Below are 20,527 nucleotides of genomic sequence, written 5' to 3' on the forward strand. Positions count from 1 at the left end.
ACATCATGGTGCGCTGTGTAACTGCTCTATTGAGGATTTGTCCCTATGCTGTGTCCCAGCATTAGCACCCTGTTCTGTTACGCTCCTGTTCTGTTACGCTCCTGTTCTGTTACGCTCCTGTTCTGTTACGCTCCTGTTCTGTTACGCTCCTGTTCTGTTACGCTCCTGTTCTGTTACGCTCCTGTTCTGTTACGCTCCTGTTCTGTTACGCTCCTGTTCTGTTACGCTCCTGTTCTGTTACGCTCCTGTTCTGTTACGCTCCTGTTCTGTTACGCTCCTGTTCTGTTACGCTCCTGTTCTGTTACGCTCCTGTTCTGTTACGCTCCTGTTCTGTTACGCTCCTGTTCTGTTACGCTCCTGTTCTGTTACGCTCCTGTTCTGTTACGCTCCTGTTCTGTTACGCTCCTGTTCTGTTACGCTCCTGTTCTGTTACGCTCCTGTTCTGTTACGCTCCTGTTCTGTTACGCTCCTGTTCTGTTACGCTCCTGTTCTGTTACGCTCCTGTTCTGTTACGCTCCTGTTCTGTTACGCTCCTGTTCTGTTACCCTCCGTGAGTTTTTCGTTCCTGTTTTTTGCTGTCTTTGTTATCCCCTGGATTTTACCCCCTCGCAGGTTTTCTGTTTTACTTTATTAAAATCCCTGTTACCCCTTATTGCTGCCTGTGCTTGGGGTCTTCTCTCACCTACCTGTTTCGTGACAAATTCAAGTAGTACCTTCGGCCCATGTAATTTTCTGTTACAAACCGACCCGGCCCCCCATTACAGGGAGAAGACATGTGGCCCAAGACAGGGAGAATTATGTGGCCCTTGCAGAAAAAGGTTTGGGGACCCCTGGTCTACAATATAATAGCCATATAAACGTAGCGTAATAATAAAACATAACAGAGAGGCATTGACAGTCAAGAAATGATGATGAGAAGAATTATTATTAATATTTCAGTAAAGTTCATTAACTCTATTCTGTTGTTAGTGTGGTCTTTAAACTTATGAACTGTGTATGGACTGACAAAAGTGTTACATGAGGAAGCAATTTGACAACAATGCAATAAATATTTTAGGTGCATCCAAAAGCGTGCTGGTTAAGATACCAGAAGACAAGCTAATCCAGCAGAAATTAGTGCATAAAAGGTCACCAAAATGAAGTATTTGAACCTCATAATTAAATACAAAAGGAGAAAACTGCAAAAAGGTCCACTTTTTGAAAAAAAAGAACCTCCCCTTTCAACTGGCTGGCTACGGACCTGTCATATGTATTTTTATATGCCGCCGCCAGGGATTTTATGTTTCAAATGAGTATGCGTGGCGGCTTCTCTTCTTTGATCCTGATCTTGTTTTTTCCTGGAGACCTTGGACAATTCAATCATGCATATCTTGATGGGTTCATAGTGAAAGGATATGGTCAAATCATTTTTATTGGTTCTAGCGGGTGCTTTATACAAAACAGGTTTGAACAAATTGAGGGAGAATACATTTGTATTTAAAAGAGCTATATGACAGTCTTGCTACTGTTGATTTATGAAAGCTTTTAAGATGAATTCCTTAAGGTGTTAATGATGACCCACTGTTTGCAAGTATAAGTGGTATTAATGTGATTTAAATTGTAATGTGTTTCTTTTATAACAGGTCTGAAATGGTGAATTGGGGTGAAAAGTACAATGCAGTAAAGCCCAATGGCATTTAAGAGTAATTGTAGACAGCATATACTTCATCACTGTCTTAGTTATGAGGGGGTCCTTGGAAAAAAGATAGCTGTAAGGGGTACCTGGCCAAAAAAAGCCAGGAGAACCCCTGAGTTAGGGAATAATCATCTGTGGACAAGAGGTCTGCCATACAGGTCTGGTTTCTTTTGATTTTGTTACACAGAGCATGCACAACTCTATTTGACTTTTAAATTTCTGTTGTTACAAAGCCCGCCCCTGTACTCAAACTCTTTATCCTTCAGTTCAGACATCAAGTTAAGACAGGAACGAGATCCAACAATTATGCTGATTCGTCATAATTTCCTTTATTTATTTGGTGGCATGACACTAATTGGGTATGTAATTTTAATTTAAAATAATATGTAGCAGATTCACTCATGCGTGTTGATGGGATGTTTCTTGTTATACCTTTGTTTGTAGATTGTATTTCTATATGATGCTGTGTTAGCGATGATGCTGTTTGGTAGATATTCATGTGATTTTAGTTGACTGTATTTTAGTCCCAATATTAATAACTTAATAACTAAGTCAACAAAAAACGTGTACGTAAACTGTCTCGATGACTGATTGAGAGACTGGTCTCAGGAAGCTACGTTTTGTCTATTTAATGCTTTCTTCTGCAAAAACAACAATATTTGAATCACATTATTATAACCCCATGTCATAATAATACAGATATTTTCTTGTGTTTCTTAAAATTTTAAATACAACCAGCTTGGCATTATGAGTCATTTCAGCAATTTTTACATCACTTCATTTGCGACACATCACAATACGTTTTTTTGTACATGTAACATATCTTTTAAGTGTTAATATGTTTTACTTAATTAAACACATTAAATAAGCAATAAATAAGCAAAAATATATTTTAAAGAAATATCACCTGGCCTGAACTTAAAATAAAAAAAGTAACAAAAATGTATACTACAGTGAAGAACAAGAGCTTTTTACAGTTTACATGACCATCCAGGCTTAGCGCAATAATGGCTATAAACAAAAAGAATGGTAAACTAATTTTTCTTGCCGTCTTAGAAGCTATGGATCAAGCTCAGAGCTAGCCTACTGATTTAGACAAAAAATTATTTACCTAACTGGAAGAGTTGGGGTTTTGAAGGGATGCCGGAAGAGCTGTTGTAAGAGAAATGTAGGCGGCTTGGAAAATGTTTGACAGGATCATATGATCAGACTCCTTCTGAACCTTCACTAAACTTAATTTCATTTCCGCACATCGAGTATTAGCCATAATAGCAGTAAACTAATTTGGTGTTAACAGAAAACTGTAATTATAGTAGTAAAACTTGCACTGCTGTCTTGACACGTAACCTGCCAATCTAGTCTTGATTAAATAACAGTAAACGAATTCATTAAAAAATAAAAAGGATAATAGTGCTGCTTCTACTGTGGAAAAATGAAAGGGGTCCAATAATGCCCTTACAAAGTGTCTTGATTTGGTTGTATTCGCAGCAGTAATCTTCTCAGTCTTTGCCATACGCTCGTCTTAGTTTAAAGGTGTGTTTGACTTGCCTCTACACAGACCGTTTGGCCAGAATTGCCATGAGGGAGGAGTTGAAAATGAAGCCATCAAGTCGGATACCTGCTGCTTGCCGTAATGATGTTTGTTTTTAAATAAAAAAAATTGTGCAAAAATTTAACTATATTCCAGAGTATACGCTAGTACAAAAATCTACTCTACGTTTTGAAATACAGAATTCACAACTTTAAAGGCGTTTTAATTATATTCAGTTGCAACTCAATTACACTGTAAGAGTGTTGAACATACTTTAATATACTGATAACAAACAATATCACATCTTTCAAAAACATGGCATTACAGGCCATCTGCTAAAGGCATCATTGTTCCGGCACAGATTTGGAATTGCAAAATGTGCTTTTTAATTATATTTTACTAACACTCCATAGTAGTGTAAAAGTACTGCTACGTAACATTAGCCATTAACCGATAATCTCTGCACCAGTAAACAGTAATTACGTCACATAACTAAAATACCGATTTGAAAAGAGTGTTTTCTGTCAAAAGATTCAGCATTTTAATTTATACACTTTAATCTGTGTTTTCTTAATTTACCTTTAATCTGAACATCTTCCTCGGTAAAGTGGAGGACTATTGATTCTGTATGACATATCGCTTATTTCTACCTGAACTCTCTGTAAGTCACTTTGGATAAAAGCGTCTGCTAAATGACTACATGTAAATGTACAGAGTTTCAAGATAAATGCTGCCACCACAGAAACGAAACATGTGGCACAATGGACTCCGAAGAAAGCGGGCACTCAGATTGGTCGAAAATACTAGAGGACGCATCGGGCTTGATGTTTTTAGAACATCCCCCACCCACATAATCCTCAATGGAGCGGCCATCCTATTTCAAAAGATAATCACGACCTGCCATTTTTGTGGTTGGCTATTCTGTAACGACGTTGCCCAAAACATGAAAGTTGGAGAAGGATCTAAGTGCAGATAAAAGTCTTTAAAAACAGTGAATGACATAAAATAATAAACAGAAAACATGACAAAGCAACTCACATTCCATTTAATAACCAACACCTGCAACATGAAACACTGCAGTGTATATATACACACAAGGACCAAAGATCAACAAGGCACACCTTGGAACACTGAGACAATTAGGACAAAAACCATGGACAAGGACAACAACTAAAACTACAAAACAAAAACATGTCACCCCCACATAACCATTACAATTATTTCAAATAAGTTTACTTTTTAGGCAATAGCTCTGACTAATACCAAGTGTTATCTATGGTCACTAAGTAATTGAATGGGAAGCCATTATTTTTAACAGTGGTTCTCAAACTTTTCAGATCAACTACCACCTTTAATAAAATTTGTTGTTCCAAGTACCACCTAATAACCGGCAAAGTGAAGAATAGATGCTCTCCTGAGTTTTGTGATCAAATCAGTCAGTCCTGCTTCTTGCACTTGAACTGACTGAGCAGTCAAAGACCGACGCAATGGGAGAGGGGGAGGGGCAGTGAAACAGCTACTTTGGGTGGCCATGAGGTTGCCAGAGTTTATAGCTTAGGGGCGCCCCTGACCATCAGGTCTGGGCATGAACTGCATCCTGCTCGCTTTGGTAAAGACCACAAGACTGGCTGAGAGTAGAGTACTGTTCTGCACACTCTTTGATGCAACAAGTACATCAAATGTTATTGGAAGTGTTCCTGGTCCCAGTTGATCTAACTAATGCAACATAAACCCTAGAGGATTTATATTGTGATAGAGTAGTGTATGCAAGATTAAAAAAATGCGTCTTTAGTCTAGATTTAAACTGACTCTTTAAAAGAGTGTTTCTGCATCCCGGTTTTCTGGTCTAGGGGCAGAATCATGACAGACCCACGTGTTTTATGTGGAGAGAAACATATTATGGTCAATCAGGACATAATATGTGTTCTCTCCAGTCTCGTCATTGGCCCCGCCCCTCTCGTTCCTAGTATTGCTTGCCTCCTGTGTCTCATTACCCACACCTGCCCATTGTTATCTCCTTTTGTTAGTTTTCCTATAAGATGCCCTCATGTCTATTGTCTTGTTCCTGATTCGTCATACTTGTACCTGTTTCCCGTACATGTTTCCTGCCTTGTATGTAGTGTTCCTAGTTCATGTATGGTTTCAAAGTTCCTTGTTTGGTAGTCCTAGTTGTTTCTTTTTGCCCCCCTTGTGGGAAGTCTTTGTTTTCAGTTTTGCATCTTAGTTTTGTTAGTGTTTTCCCCCATCGAGGGTGTTTTTGTTCTTGTTATTATTATTAAAGTCCTTTTGTTAACACCTTCATCCCTGTGTCTGCCTGCGCTTGGGTTCTCTTCCACAATCATAACTCCACCTGCGCACGATTTAGAAATTCTAGGAATTACTGACCAGAAGCCTGAGAGCATAGTTCACGTGAAGGACTGTAATTCGAGAGAAGTTCACTCAAGTAGTGAGGAGCTAAACCATGTAGTGCTTTGTAAATAAAAAGCAAGATTTTACAGTTAATCTGATGCTTTATAGGTAACCAGTGCAGAACATGGCTAACATGCTCATGTACTTTTTTTTTACGTGTAAGAACTCGAGCTGCCGTGTTTTGGACCAGTTGGAGATTTTGTTCTAAGCCTGCAGGGCAACCACCTAATAGTGCATAACAGTAATCTAGTCTTGATGTCATAAAGGCATGAACTAACTTCTCTGCATCCAATAGTGACAGCATCTGACGTAGTTTACATATATTATTAAAATGGAAAAACGCAATTTCTACAGGTGTTGGCGACGTGGCTCTCAAATGACAGATTACTTAAAAAAACACCAAGATTCTTTGCTGAAGATGAGGGTTTTGTGGAACATCCGTCAATAGTTAAGCGGTATTGTTGGTTGTTATGTATGCCGGTTTTCGGTCCAATAAGTAACACTTCAGTTTTGTCCGAGTTCAGTACTAAAAAATGGTTACTCATCCAGTATTTAATATCGACTATGCATTCCATTATTCGATGGAACTGCTGTGTTTCATGAGGCTTTGAGGAAATATAAAGTTGCGTATCACCACTATAACAGTGAACTCCGTGTCCTAGAGGTAGCATGTATAATGCGAAGAGAAGAGGCCCTACGCCTTGTTTACATTAGGAAATGGTATGCAAATGGTCAGGTCAGCTCATTGTAAGTTAATTTAGACCAACAGATTAAGAGTAAAACTTGATTAAGTTAGTGTATGCTGAAATGAACACAAGCTAAAATGCATTTCCCTGTCACTAGTTTCAAGTGACTGTAGGTTTGCATTTTATACTGTGTGCACTAATTTAATATAAAATTCTGTCTTTTCTTCCAGGCTATTTTTTCTGGGCTACTCCTCCAATTGGCTGAGGTAAGTTTCACAGAGCTATATGTGCAGAACACACATACATTATGCAATAGGTAAAACTGTAAAAATGGCTATGAAACTGTGGTGAATTGATTACAATTTTTAGTTGCAGACCACAACAAACAGACAGCATTAAATATGTGCTCATAAATACACACATACAACCTTGCAACCATGCAAACACACATATATATATATATATATATATATAAAAAGTATACTGTAAAATACATTATTTCTTAAATGTTTCTCGGGTTCTTTATATGTAGGCATACACAAATGCATTATTTTATTATTGTCATTGTACCATATAAACAAATACAGTGAAATACTTTGTTGCCCCAATACATGTGATAAAAAATAATTTATTAATCAGGACAGAGAGGAGGCATGAAGACTTGAACTCAACACCTGGGTGTGTACAACTACACTAACATACACAAAGCTTCTTATTAGTCTGACTTTATGTGTGAGGTGTGTAAAGGGACATAAAGTACATACATATTATGTTACTAATAAGGCATATTAATATTTCATTTATAAGTAATATTAAACTGCACCTGTCAAGACGAAACAGTGATGACACTATGTTATTAGTTTTGAGTGGTTATTATAGGATAGAATAAAACAAAAACAACCTCATGCACACACACACACACCATATATATATGCTTTAAAAGATCATAAAATATTATTTAAATTTCAGAACAGCGGAAAAGCATGAAGACTTGATATTGCACTCATCACCTGGATGTGTACAACTACACCAACATGCACTCAAAATGTCTTATTAGTCTATACTTTTCTTTAAGATATAAAGAACGAGACAAATATATAAATTATCATAGGTTTGCTTTTATTAAGGCTTCACCACTTTTCACTACTTTATTTACAATGTTCTATATACTCATGGCTTGATATTAACTCTTTTGCTCATCTGCCATTGGGACTAGTGGTTTTCTAAACTTTATGAAAACACGCAGTCTATTTAGACAGTATTTTATATTGCATGTACTAAAAGTAGTGCAGCATTTTTTTTCCACATAAACGATTACATCAACATCATTCTAGACTAAAGGCTTTACTTTTATTTAGACTCACAATACAACAAACTTTTAATTTGTATTAAATAAACAAAGATTAAGTTACATAGCTGCAAAAATACTTCATCAAGTATTAAATCATTTTAATAGATTTCTGCCTTTATCAGATTCTGTATAAAATAATTTTTTATTTTCCAGCAATGGATTGCCATCATTTTGCTCACCATGATGTCAAATTAGACGTGTCATAACATTCAGTTGCAGTGTGAATTGATGTGATTGGCAGACGTAATGTGTGTTGCAAAGTAATATAGTTTTTTACTGTAAGAAATTAGTTACTTTTATTTTGTAATTCAGCTGTGGCCTAGTGGTTATAGCTTGTTATCAGAAGGTTGCAGGTTCTAATCTCAGTACCAGCAGGTCATGGCTGAAGCGCCCTTGAGCAAGACACCTTACCCCTGATTGCTCTGCAGTAATGTGCCACTGTAAAAAACTACTTGTAAGTCGCTTTGGATAAAAGCGTCTGCTAAATGAATAAATGTAAATGTTATTAAATTACGTAACACCTTTACATGTAACTAGTTACTTCCTAACACTGGTGTTAGCCAATGAAAATTCACCATGAAATGACATACAGTAAAGATCAACACGATGTGGCACTAAAACTTAAATGCCATGGAGGCAAAAATATTAAAGTGAATAATAATATTGTTCTCTTCTACTCTTCATTTTTACAGCCCACGCGGAAAGCAAAATTACCAAAGTGTGATTGACATTTCTGTGTGGGGGTACCACTTTACAAAAAGGATCCTTGAATAATCATGTACTAATATCTAAATTTATACTTAAATCCACATGAACTAATGATGAATGAAGAAATGGAGTAATCAAGAATTAATAAAGGGCTATCCTTAGCTGATACTGAAGTCATGTATGGCAAGCCGAATTAGCTTTTTATCATTTTCAGGATATACATTTCTTATTTTTACAAGGAAAAATTATAATTCTCGACATCAAGAATATAATTTCTACTAATAACAATTGCTATATTTGATATCAGTTATTACATTTTCACTAGTAAAAATCTTAATTCTTGATATCTATAATTGAGTTTTTACTAGTTAAATATCACTATAGACTGCCATTCAATTTCAATTTCACATATCAATAATGAATTTCTTACACGTCAAGAATCTTATTTCTGTTATCAGAAATGCAATTCTTACTTGTAAAAACCAGTATTTTTGATATCAAGAGCATTCATGTGTTAATACTGCCCAGGTTAACTACATGTTAGTACATGTTTGATAGTTAATGTATTAATTAACACCTGGAAGTAAAACTTAGCAATTTATTTAATATAAATTAACATGTGCAATTTCATCACACTTTTATTACTTTTGGTCACACTTCAGTATAGGGGGCAATTATCGCTATTAACAAACCCTTAACTACAACTTTCCCCCCAATAAACTCTTAATTTGTTGCTAATTAATAGTTAGTAAATGAGTTGTTAGGTTAAGGTATTGGGTTGGATTAGGGGAAGTTTAGTATGGTCATGCAGAATATGTGCGTTATAAGTACTAATGAACAGCCAATATGCCAATAATAAGCATGCTAATGGCACCTAGTTAATATTGAGAATTGCCCCCTATATAGAAATAACATCTGTCACACTGCTGAATTTGTGGTGGTCCTCCGATTACAAATTTTCCCCATTTTATTGAGAGTGAGGCAATCACATAAACAGTGGTGTCTCTATGCATGAATGTACTAAATTACCAACAATGTGATATTGATATTTTGAATGATTTTATGCAGTTTTTTCCTTTAACATTAGTATTAGAATCATATATTATGTGTCAAAATGTTGATTGATTTATGACCCTCCTGTCAAAGGTCTGTCAACCTGTCACTCAAATGGTTCTTTTATGGCCTGTCAATTTTAAATACATTTATTTGTTATGGTTGTTGGGGATCCTATGGTCTCCCTTCCTACAGGGGGCTAGCTCCCCCCACACCCTAACTAAGCACTTTGCTTTTAGCCTGGCTGATTTTCTACTAGGCTGCATGATGTGAAATTCGTTTGTTTTTGTAAATTAGAGAGAGACAAAGTAAATGTTTAGGTGATGTATATTCTAAGAGTGATTTGTTTCTTTCTTTCTTCTTTGTTTTATGACTTTTTATCTGGCAAATTAGTGTTTGAGACTTTGGGGATCTGCAAAGTGTGATTTGCCCCCAGGCAAGTCATGTCAACCAAATTAGGTTGTTTTTCATAGTGTGTCAGTCTTGTTGACACTTGTGTTTTACGATTTTGTTCTTGTATATCTGTCTCTGTCTATCTATCCTCCACTCACCCTGCCATAAAAGGTGTTATCATCATGCTGGCATGACAACCTGCTGCTCTCACACAACGGTGTGAAAGATGGTTGTGTTTTTAAATGAGAGAGAGATCAGGTTAATGTTTATGTGATGTTTCCCCTAAGAGTAAGTTAGTTCCAGGTTTAATACTTTTATCTGATAAAGCGTTCTAACAATGGTATGGGCTTAAGACAATGAACCAAAAAGATTTGCATTCTAGTCAAGTCAATTCAGCTTTATTTATATAGTGCTTTTTACAGTTTTCATTGTTACAAAGCAGCTGTACAAGAAAACATTGACTATAAGCAAAACATAAAAGGTTATGCAATTAATTTCTTAAATTATCCTTCGATTGTCCTTAGTTTTTTTGGCCCGATGACAAAATGACTTGCCGACCTCTGACCTAGACGATTTAAGGAAGTAAATAAAGAAGTACAGATCAGGAACTAGCCTGTATTTGTATTTAATGAAGTGGCATGTTAAAGGAAAAACTGCATAAAATCATTCAAAATAGCAATATCACATTGTTGGTAATTTGGTACATACAGTATATGCATAGTCACACACAATCCACTGTTTATGTGATTGCCCCACTCGCAATAAAATGGTGAAAATGTGGAATCTGAGGACCACCATTAATCCAGCAGTTTATGGTAATTCCTATTAAATATTACAAAAGTACTCATTACAAGTCCTCAGAAGAACTTCTTGTTCTTTATTTAAGGGTCGATTTGCTAAATTTTACTTCCAGGTAAGTATTCCTGGGCAGTATTACCACATGAATCCTCATGACTCCAGTATTAGCTAAGGATAGCCCTTTATTAATTCTTGATTACTCCATTTCTTCATTGATTCATGTGGAAGTAAGTATTAATTTACATATTAGTACATGATTATTCAAGGACCCTTAATGTAAGGTGGTACCCTGTGTTTGCACCTGATAATGTTTACTAAATAGCACCCTAGCCTATGATTCAGGAGGTTTCATCATCGTCTGCTTCGGAATAGACTGCTTCGGAATAGACACATATGTGGCTGTTAGTAAATCTGGCCTATAAACATCAGAAATGTTTCTCTGGTTCTGAATACGAAGGCTTACACATAATTTCAGCATATTCTGCTAACAGCTATTGTTGTCAGTTCACAAATGCTTATGGACCACTTCGGGACACATAAACAATACTGGTCCAGTAGAACTTCCTGTTTTTGTTTTTTAACACTACACAAACATTTGAACAGAATACAACCAACAGAACATTAACATCCGAATTAAAGTGTTAAAATGATTATCTTTAAGATATAATTATGTACAATTTAATGAAATCAAACCGGAAGTGGTTTTGGACCAGTTGCTCAGATGCCACATGATTATAGTATGTATGATAAAGATTTTTTTATTATCAGGACAGAGAAGAAGCATGACGACTTGGGATTACACTCATCGCCTGGGTGTGTACAATTACATCAACATACACAAGATGTCTAATTCGTCTAAAATATAAATATAGGGACAGATTTTTATCTCAAGTTAAGTTTAGCCTATAGGTCCTATATATATATACTGGGCTTAAAATGAGGAGGAATGTGGGGGGACAGAGCTTAGGAAGTGAATTTCAAGGTGGGACAGAAATTCCCAATAAAACGTAAAAAGATTTCCATTGCTTTGTACGGATCAATGATATTAAGATAGAGATTACATCTACATATTCCTAAAAAATCAACCACATCATAAACTATTGGCAAACTATCATGGACCCTTATTGTAAAGTGTTACCCTGTGTTTGCACCTGATAATGTTTACTAACTAGCACCCTAGCCTATGTTTCAGGAGGTTTAATCATCGTCTGCTTCGGAATATGTAGACACATATGCAATTTTAGAATATAAGTTTCTGCTTATGACAGCTATTGTTGTCTGTGTACACATGTTAATATAGAAAGAGTAAAATATACCTACTGTAAATGCTACATGATCACAATATGTGACAACTAAATATGTGTCAATTTTTCAAAATTGAGATTTATACATCATCCAAAAGCTGAATAAATAAGCTGGATATATGGTTTGTTCGGGTGGGACAATAGTTGACCGATATATAATTATTTAAAACTCTTGAATCTGAGCGTGCAAAAAAGTAAAATACAGAGAAAATCCTTTATAGCCTTTAATGTTGTCCAAATTAAGACCTTAGCCTTTTGCCACAAATATTGCCATACTACTTAAGACTGGTTTTGTGATCCAGGGTCATATATGATAAGCATTCTTTTATTTTCAGGACAGAGGAAAAGCATGACTTGGGACCATATTCCTCGCCTGGGTTTGTCCAACTACTCACATACACAACATTTTTTATTAGTCTGATAAAGAAACTATCACAATATATTCACCAGAATATCTTTAGTTACACTTGACCTGGCTTTCCAGGTAATATTCAACTCAACTGGTCAAGATGACTCCCAATTCTCAGATGACCCTGTTATTAGTTTTGAAGGGTTGTGGGGAAGAAACTAAAAAACGTATGCGCTCACATATAGGTATTCTGTAAAAGATTCACACAAAGGGACAGATTTACCTACGTTAACAGGGCAAAGTAGCGTCAAAGCGGAATAAAAAAAACGCTGAAGTGAAAATATTTGTTGCCGATTTATTGACAAGGGGCACATCAGTGCTTTAAAGGGATATTTCACTACCAAATTAAAATTTCCAATGTTTTACTCACCCTCAATGTATCCTGAATATGACTTTCTTCTGGAAGAATAATCCAGTCAGAGTTATAATACCACGTAACGTTTAGTTTCCAAGCGGTAGAATGGGAGTGTAAAAGTTCATCCATCGATCCTGCTCAACACAGCTTTTTGGTCTTAACAAAGGTCTTCTGAAGCGAATTTGTTTAAGAGAAATATCCATATTGACACTTGAGGCTTGTTCTTCCGGCAGATGACACAGTCGTGTCATATATTCAGATGACGAATGCTGTATTTTTCGTTTTCAGCCAATATGATAGCATACACTGACAAGACAGAGGAGAGTATTTCGATTTAGGTCGGTATTTTAGTTTTTTTTGCACATAAAGCATTCTCGCCACTATGCACGGATGGATCAACGATGGCTTTAGTACTTTTCTGGACCTTGGCAAAAACTGACACAATGGTGTCTTTGAGGAGGCCTGGAAATCTCTCGGTTGTCACCTAAATATCTCCATTTGTGCTCCGAAGTCACCGGAAGTTCTCTAAGCATGTTTAACGTCATGTGGAGGAATAAAAATCACACAAAGTTGAATTTTGGGTGAAATTCCCCTTTAACACCAAAAATCGTGTTTGCCCCTGTTAGTAAATCTGGCCAATAAACAACAGAAATGTTTCTCTGGTTCTGAATACGAAGGCTTGCACATCATTTCAGAATATTCTGCTAACAGCTATTGTTGTCAGTTCACAAATGCTTATGGACCACTTCGGCACACATAAACAATACTGGTCCAGTAGAACTTCTTGTTTTTGTTTTTTAACACTACACAAACATTTGAACAGAATACAACCAACAGAACATTAACATCCGAATGAAAGTGTTAAAATGAATATCTTTAAGATATAATTATGTACAATTTAATGAAATCAAACCGGAAGTGGTTTTGGACCAGTTGCTCAGATGCCACATGATTATAGTATGTATGATAAACATTTTTTTATTTTCAGGACAGAGAAGAAGCATGACGACTTGGGATTACACTCATCGGCTGGGTGTGTACAATTACATCAACATAATACATTATTGACAAACTATGAAAATAACCAGTTTTAAGAAGACAATTTTAAAACTGAAGCACAAGCAGCCTTGCTTTTAGAAGCACTGTAAAACTGCTAGAGGACAGAGCAAGGCAATAGGCTTCACAAATACTGTAGACCAATAAGCAAACACTATTTGTGCTGTTAGTGCGCATGGTAGTTATAGTATCATAGTGTCATGTTACAATTACGTTATTATTTAAGATGTCTTTTAAGAAGACTACAATTCAAGATAGAAATGTAACATAATATACATAGCTTTGCCTTCAGTGTATAAAGAGCTTACACAATAAAACTTTATGTATATTACCTTAAAATGAGTTACTTCTATCTACATACAACGCAAGTCCCCTTGAGTAATTCGAAAGGCAGGGGGAGGGGTGGCCTGTGCGGTTGGAAGACAATTCGCAACCTTGTCCCTAATTGCTGACCGGACCTTTAAGCAAAACCTTTATTGATCTCAACGTCTAAGTCTATAAACTATGGTAATAACTTCTACTCTGTTTGATCTTTTTACAGGCTGCACTACAAACAGCCCAGTGCCCTGGATGCGTATGTATTAAAATGTAGCAGTACACATTCAATTGAAATGCCATGGTAAATGATTACAGTGCTATTTTTTTTAAATCAGTCGAAGAGATATTGCTACTGTATCAACATGGTTGGCACCAATTGTTTGGGAGGGAACCTTTGATCCTACACTGATCGATGACGTATACAAACAAAAGAACCTCACCATAGCGACTACTGTTTTTGCTGTGGGAAAGTGAGTTACAGTATATACGATCAAAGCATAATTTGGACAAAGCATAAATTGTTACAAATGTTACAACAAAAGGTCCAAAACAAATTTGTCTTAGAGTGACACTTTTTGTGTTTCCAGGAACAAACTCTAAATTGAGCGCTCTCTTTCTTTTCCAGATACGTAATATTTTTGAAAGACTTTCTGGAGTCAGCTGAAGTGCATTATTTTGTTGGATATCGAGTGCATTATTACTTATTTACAGATCAACCAGAAGCTATCCCTAATGTAAAGCTTGGTGAAGAACGTAAGCTGATAGTCCGGAAGGTACCGAGTGCGAATAGGTGGCAGGACATCAGCATGGGCAGGATGGCAGCATTGGAAAAACTAACTAAGAGTGAATTGGACAATAAGGCTGACTACATTTTCTGCTTCGATGTGGATGCGAAGTTCTATGCCCGCTGGAGTGCTGAGGCTTTAAGTCATCTGGTAGCAGTGATTCATCCGTGGTTCTATAATTATCCAAGGGAAAAATTCACATATGAACGTAAACCAGAGTCAGAAGCATTTATTCCGGCTGATGAAGGTGATTTTTATTATGCCGGTGGTGCGTTTGGTGGCTCGGTGCAGGAAGTGCATAAGCTGACCAAAACCTGCAATGAGAAGCAGAGTATTGATCGTGCTAAATCCATCGAGGCTCTATGGCACGACGAGTCTCACTTGAACAAGTATTTTCTTTACAACAAACCCAGCAAGCTGCTCTCTCCCGAGTATCTGTGGCGAGATATTAGTGCCAGGACAAATGAAGTGAAAATCATTCGTTTCACTAGTGTAGCTAAAAATATGAAAGAGGTTCGCCCAAACGTATAGCAACGTTACCAATGGCAATATTCACCTGCATTTACGTGTTGCGTCCATGCAGTACTCAGATGTGCCATAAGGTAATACTCAGGGAAAATAAAAATAACTTTGAAGTCAAGCGAACAGCAACAGGGCATGAAACCTGGCCGGATTTAAAAGAGGAATTTGCAAAAAAGTTTACAGAAAAACATATAAATTAGAAATAATTTCTTGCATCATCGATTATAAGATTTTGATTTCTGATATGTTTTATACGTAAAAACCACACATGACAAAACAAGGCAATAAACATAAGATGAACAAGACACAATGAAATTAAATATAAGAAGGTTTACTGAGCTAATAGGTCAATGGGGGAGGATAATGTTAATCAGTCAGGTGTCATCTGTACATTTTTATCCTCATAAAGTTGTTTAAGAAATGAGTGACAAATAAAGTTGTAAAAGTTGTTTTGAATCAAACAAATGATTTATGTCATGTTTTGAGTTGTTTGGTCTGGCGGGGCTCTGGGTGTCCAGGAAAAGTTACAGCTGATCTATGGTAAAATACGTACAGACTGGAAAATACTGAATATGGTCTTTACAATACTAAATGCATGTAAACAAACAAACATTTTGTGGAATTCCAAAGCTGGAGATACTTAATTAATTTGCATTATTAAATGAGTTATATTGTCTATTAGTAATTTCTTTCTATACTAATAACCTTCTCAAAGATCGGTCTCAACAGTTCTCAAATCACCACAACTCAGACGTGTGCCTAATCATGGTTTCTTTTAAATGACTTGTTTACTTTTATTCACTGCACAGCCTGTGGGTACATTGCACACCGTTTATAGAGGAAGCATACATAAGATCATTATGATTATTGTTTTTTAATAAAATGAAATGTCAGCCATAAGCACTCACATGACTTTAGTTGAATGTGTTTTTTTTTAAAGCTCCTTTTTAGATAATTGTTGCTAGCATGTAGCAATATCTTCACGATTGAGTGTTGTACAACCCTCTTGTTCTTGTCTTTCTTGTAATAGGCATTGTTGAAGTCCAAAGATCAAATTTTTCCACGTGTTTGCCGGTTTGGACCTTACCTTAGAGGCGGATCTTTAACACACTGTAAAATCTATTTGTATGACATGACTTTTTTTCTGGCAGCTGGGTTTAAAAAAAAATCTACAAGAAGCTGGGGCGCCAGAAATTAACAGGTAATATAAAGGTTTCCCCCTGTATAATTACGTGTTTTTCTTGTCAATTTGACGTTTTTTCACCGTATATTAAAAAACTTGAAAAATCTGTAAATGACAATGATCATTTATTTTATATAGCAAAATTAATTACAACTTCTGACCACTGTGCTTTCCAGTAAACAAACATAAACAAAAAAATCAAGCATATAGAGGGAGCATATAAAGAGAAAAAAGCAAAGGCGCCAAAATAGAACCCTGGGGGACCCCACTGTGCAAAAAAGCATTACTCGAGTATTGTTCACCCATCTTGACTTAAAAACTCCTATTTTCAAAATATGATTTAAACCAATCTAAAGCTACCCCTCTTATACCAATCCAGTGTTCTAAACAATCAGTGAGAACAGCATGGTCGATTGTGTCAAAAGCGGCCGTAACATCTTAAAGGCTGCAGCTTTTGCCAGAGGGGAAATGGAATCCCCTGGTTAGGCCTGGTTTTGTCACTGATGTTTCAGCTCCAATGGAGATTTAGGCTGGCCGGACTGCTAGAATTAATTTTTGTATTTAATTAACACTGCATATAGGAATTTATATTCTGTTTAATATTTGACCTGTGTTTCTCTCTCTTTATGTGTGTGCGTGCGTGTCTGTGTGCATGTCTGTGTGCGTGTCTGTGTGCGTGTGTGCGTGTGTGCGTGCGTGCGTGCGTGCGTGCGTGTGTGCGTGTTTCACAGTGCTTTCTGATCTAAAAAGAAATCTCAAAAGAAACTTGAAGCCTGTCCTTTTTCCAGTTTTGTTCCACTCTTGTGCAACATCGCCTGAGAGAGCGAATACAATTTTCAATCCAGGGTTCAGATTGGGTTATAGACTGTAAAGTCCATAAAGGAGCCACTGCCTTCAAAACATTAAAACAGATGTTCTTAAACCTGGAGAGGAGTTCCTTAACGCTAGCATCTCAAGAATAATTGACAATATCTGGCATCACTTTTAAGAAAATGTGTATTTGGTGGAATGAGTAAAAAACAGAGAAAGTCGGCCTTAGGTTGAGACTATAGGTGCAGCAACAGAAAGGGGACAGTAAACAAAATAGTCTTATGGTAAGAAAACCAATTTTCACAGACTTAGAAATCAGAGAAACTAAGTCCATGCATAAGCACCAAATCAAGTATATGGCCCCCCTTGTGAGTGGAAAAATTAACCCCAATAGAAAATTAATAAAAATTCAATAAATGGATACTCTCTCTTATAAGTGATCATACATGCAGCAACCATGAACATTAAAGTCATCGAGAACAAGAATCTCAGCAAACAAACAGTAAATTGAAGTTCAAAGCTGCTGTAGTTGTTACTCACCACTGAGTGGGTGGAAAACCGTCTTGTTAATCACAGATCTGGTGTTGAATAAAGTCATCCTTAGATTCCTTGCATTGCATTGCCCGGGGTAGAGAACAAAGATGTTTCAGACATACTCCAGCTCTACCCACTTTGGTGGATTTAGTTATTCTAGGTGTATTTAAAAGTCTGGAGAATCGAACGCAGCACTAAGGTCAAGCAGGACTAGGAGTGAGATGTTACCTTTATCTGATGTTATATGCAGGTCATTTGTAATTTTAACGAGCGCAGTTTCAGTACTATGATGCTCTCATTATTTCGTAAGAAAGAACACAACTGAGTGGACACTACTTTTTCTATTAGCAAATCTAGGAGATTTGAAATCGGTCTATAGATTCATAGGTTCATTGGGGTCTGAGTTTGGTTTCATGATAAAAGGCTAAATGATGGCCAGCTTAAAGGGTCCTGGGACATGGCCTAGATTACAGTAATTGACTAGTTGATAATGTTATAAACGGGCTCAATTGCAACAGGTAGTAACTCTTTAAATGTTATAGGTTTAGAATAGGTTTAGGACTTATTTGCAATGAGTTTAAGTAAATCTTCCTGTTTTATAGTTGAAAAACAATATAGCTTTTCTCTTGGGGCGATTGGTACTAATTCATAGGACAGACTTGGGTTTTTAATATTTTGTCTCATATGTTTTCGTTTTTCTCTGTAAAATAATGAATTAATTCATTGTTACCAAGGTGCTGCGGAATAACAACTTGGGTGGTTTTTGTTAGTTTCTATGAGGTTACAGATGTGCTCAACCGTTGCTGCTTTTAGTACCTTTTTATAGCCTGGTAATACCAAACTCTGTTACTTAGCTTTGCTTCGTAGCCAGAGTCTGGAAGGGCATAATTGACAAGCGTCACTTTTTATTCCCTTGTCGGTAGGCCCCTGATACGATGATCCTCGCCGTGGGCGATGCGTTGCATACTGTCCCGCTCAGACTCCTGAAGTCCCATCCTGATGTTGTTTACCCCCGTGTGCTGGCATTTGGGTCATCGTTCCGGTCCTGGCTTGTGCCTTTCACCGTGGGTGTGGCGATACAGGAGTGAAGATCATTTGGGCTGATCGTGTTCTCGAAGCCTGGGCTCTGTGCAGAGAAACACATGGAGTAGAAGTGGTAGTAGTATTACAATCACAATGAAAATTTACTGCGGGTTTGCGAGCGTCAGCCCAGCATGTTTCCAGCGCAGTTTTACGTTCTTGCAGCCATGTCTGCTTCTCAATTAAATCCTGGATCTGCTTCTCCACAGCCTCCAATTGCGACTGAAGTGTGAACTTTCCTCATCTGCACTCAGATGTACAAACACGTCTGAAATATTAGCCATTAGTGATATAATAATGAGAACAGCGAGTTAAGCAGTAAGCTGGTAATGCTAGCAGCCTAAGGGCTAATAGTGAATGATCCTATAAAAATAATTTATATTAATAAATAATTTATCAGTGCATTAAAGGACGATTTTGGTATGGGATTTACTTAAGGATAAATTTCACCATCTGTGAATAACTATTTTAAACACAAACCTTTAAGATAACACAAGAATAAACAATGTATTAAGAATACGTTTGAAAGAGCTACGGCTTAAACCACGCGCTCTCAGCAAACCGGAAGTGACGTAATCCAAGTGACGTCTCCAATTCATTGGTATGGTAATTAAAGGAGTCAGATCTGGCAAGCTCGTTGCAAAACTATCCATAGTAGTCGAGGTAATTGTTCTACCCTGTGGATAATGAGTTATATGCTGGTTTATGCAGTGCTCAGTGTACATGTTATAAGATGCTGATCGGTGGCATTGTTGCTTTGAGGTATAATATATTGGTTAGATCGGCTCAGTGAGAAATAATCAAGTCTATGATTAAATCGATAAGTGGGAAGATTGATTTATTGAGTGAAGTGGGGCGGAGGACCAAGGTATAGTCTGGGTCTCAAAGGCCGAAGGCAGAGTCATAAGATACTCCATTTCAGTGGAAGTTGGCGGCTGGAGATCCTGAAGCTCATCAGACCCAATGGAGCTGGCCTGCTGAGGGTGAGCTGAGAGATTTCCAGGTGCTAACAGACCCAGCGTTGACAAACTGGCTGGCGAAGGCAGCGGGAAGGAGATTCTTGGGAACTGGAGAAGGTGAGTTGCCTGCTGGGCCTGGGCACATACGGCTCGAACATTGAACTTGCAATGAATCCCGTAGGTTCGCCTGGTTAGTATTGAAATACCGAGTAATCGGGTACAAAATAAATTCCAAGATAAAACAGATTCCAAGCAAAATGTCCAAGGAAAGCTGGTTCATAGGCGTGTTGCAAGGATCACTGTTGATTACAACTGCTTTTAATTTCATAAATTATTGCATGGTTTAGTCCCGGTTTCTCCTTTTAAAAGCAGTAATTTTGCTTAAAGTTTTGCCACTCATAGGGACATGTTCTGGTGTGTTCACGTGGGAAAGTGACGTACAATCTACCTTGACCTTGACCTCCAACGGCCAGGCCACAGAAGTGGCTGAGATTGTGTCGCATCAGGCTGGCATGTTGCGCGTGTTGGACATTCGCGGATATTGGCGGGCTGTCGAAGGAAAACCCTTAACTGGAAAGGATTTTTCCTTTATGTCATCTGCATGTGCG

At 37.1% G+C, this 20,527-nt stretch overlaps 1 protein-coding gene across 1 annotated transcript; it reads left to right on the plus strand.

Moving 5' to 3' along the window:
- The first annotated feature begins 1,887 nt into the window (after window positions 1-1,887).
- Window positions 1,888-15,811, plus strand: LOC306897915 (histo-blood group ABO system transferase 2-like). The gene is made up of 9 exons (XM_079463049.1): window positions 1,888-2,034; window positions 6,532-6,567; window positions 6,941-6,979; window positions 11,373-11,417; window positions 12,244-12,285; window positions 13,661-13,705; window positions 14,270-14,302; window positions 14,382-14,516; window positions 14,672-15,811. The coding sequence occupies exons 1-9, from the start codon at window positions 1,982-1,984 to the stop codon at window positions 15,360-15,362; spliced, it is 1,119 nt and encodes a 372-aa protein (XP_079319175.1). The 5' UTR covers window positions 1,888-1,981; the 3' UTR covers window positions 15,363-15,811.
- The last annotated feature ends 4,716 nt before the right edge of the window (window positions 15,812-20,527 follow it).

The sequence above is a fragment of the Barbatula barbatula genome (assembly GCF_947034865.1).
Source record: "Barbatula barbatula genome assembly, chromosome: 8".
Taxonomy (NCBI): Eukaryota; Metazoa; Chordata; class Actinopteri; order Cypriniformes; family Nemacheilidae; genus Barbatula; species Barbatula barbatula.

What these genes read in the sequence shown, in the direction of transcription:
- LOC306897915 (XM_079463049.1), top strand. Translation starts at nt 1,982, where the DNA reads ATGCTGATTCGTCATAATTTCCTTTATTTATTTGGTGGCATGACACTA. An exon ending in TACTCCTCCAATTGGCTGAG is followed by an intron (nt 6,568 to 6,940) that starts GTAAGTTTCACA and finishes TTTATTAATCAG; the next exon opens with GACAGAGAGGAGGCATGAAG. An exon ending in ACTGTTTTTGCTGTGGGAAA is followed by an intron (nt 14,517 to 14,671) that starts GTGAGTTACAGT and finishes TTTCTTTTCCAG; the next exon opens with ATACGTAATATTTTTGAAAG.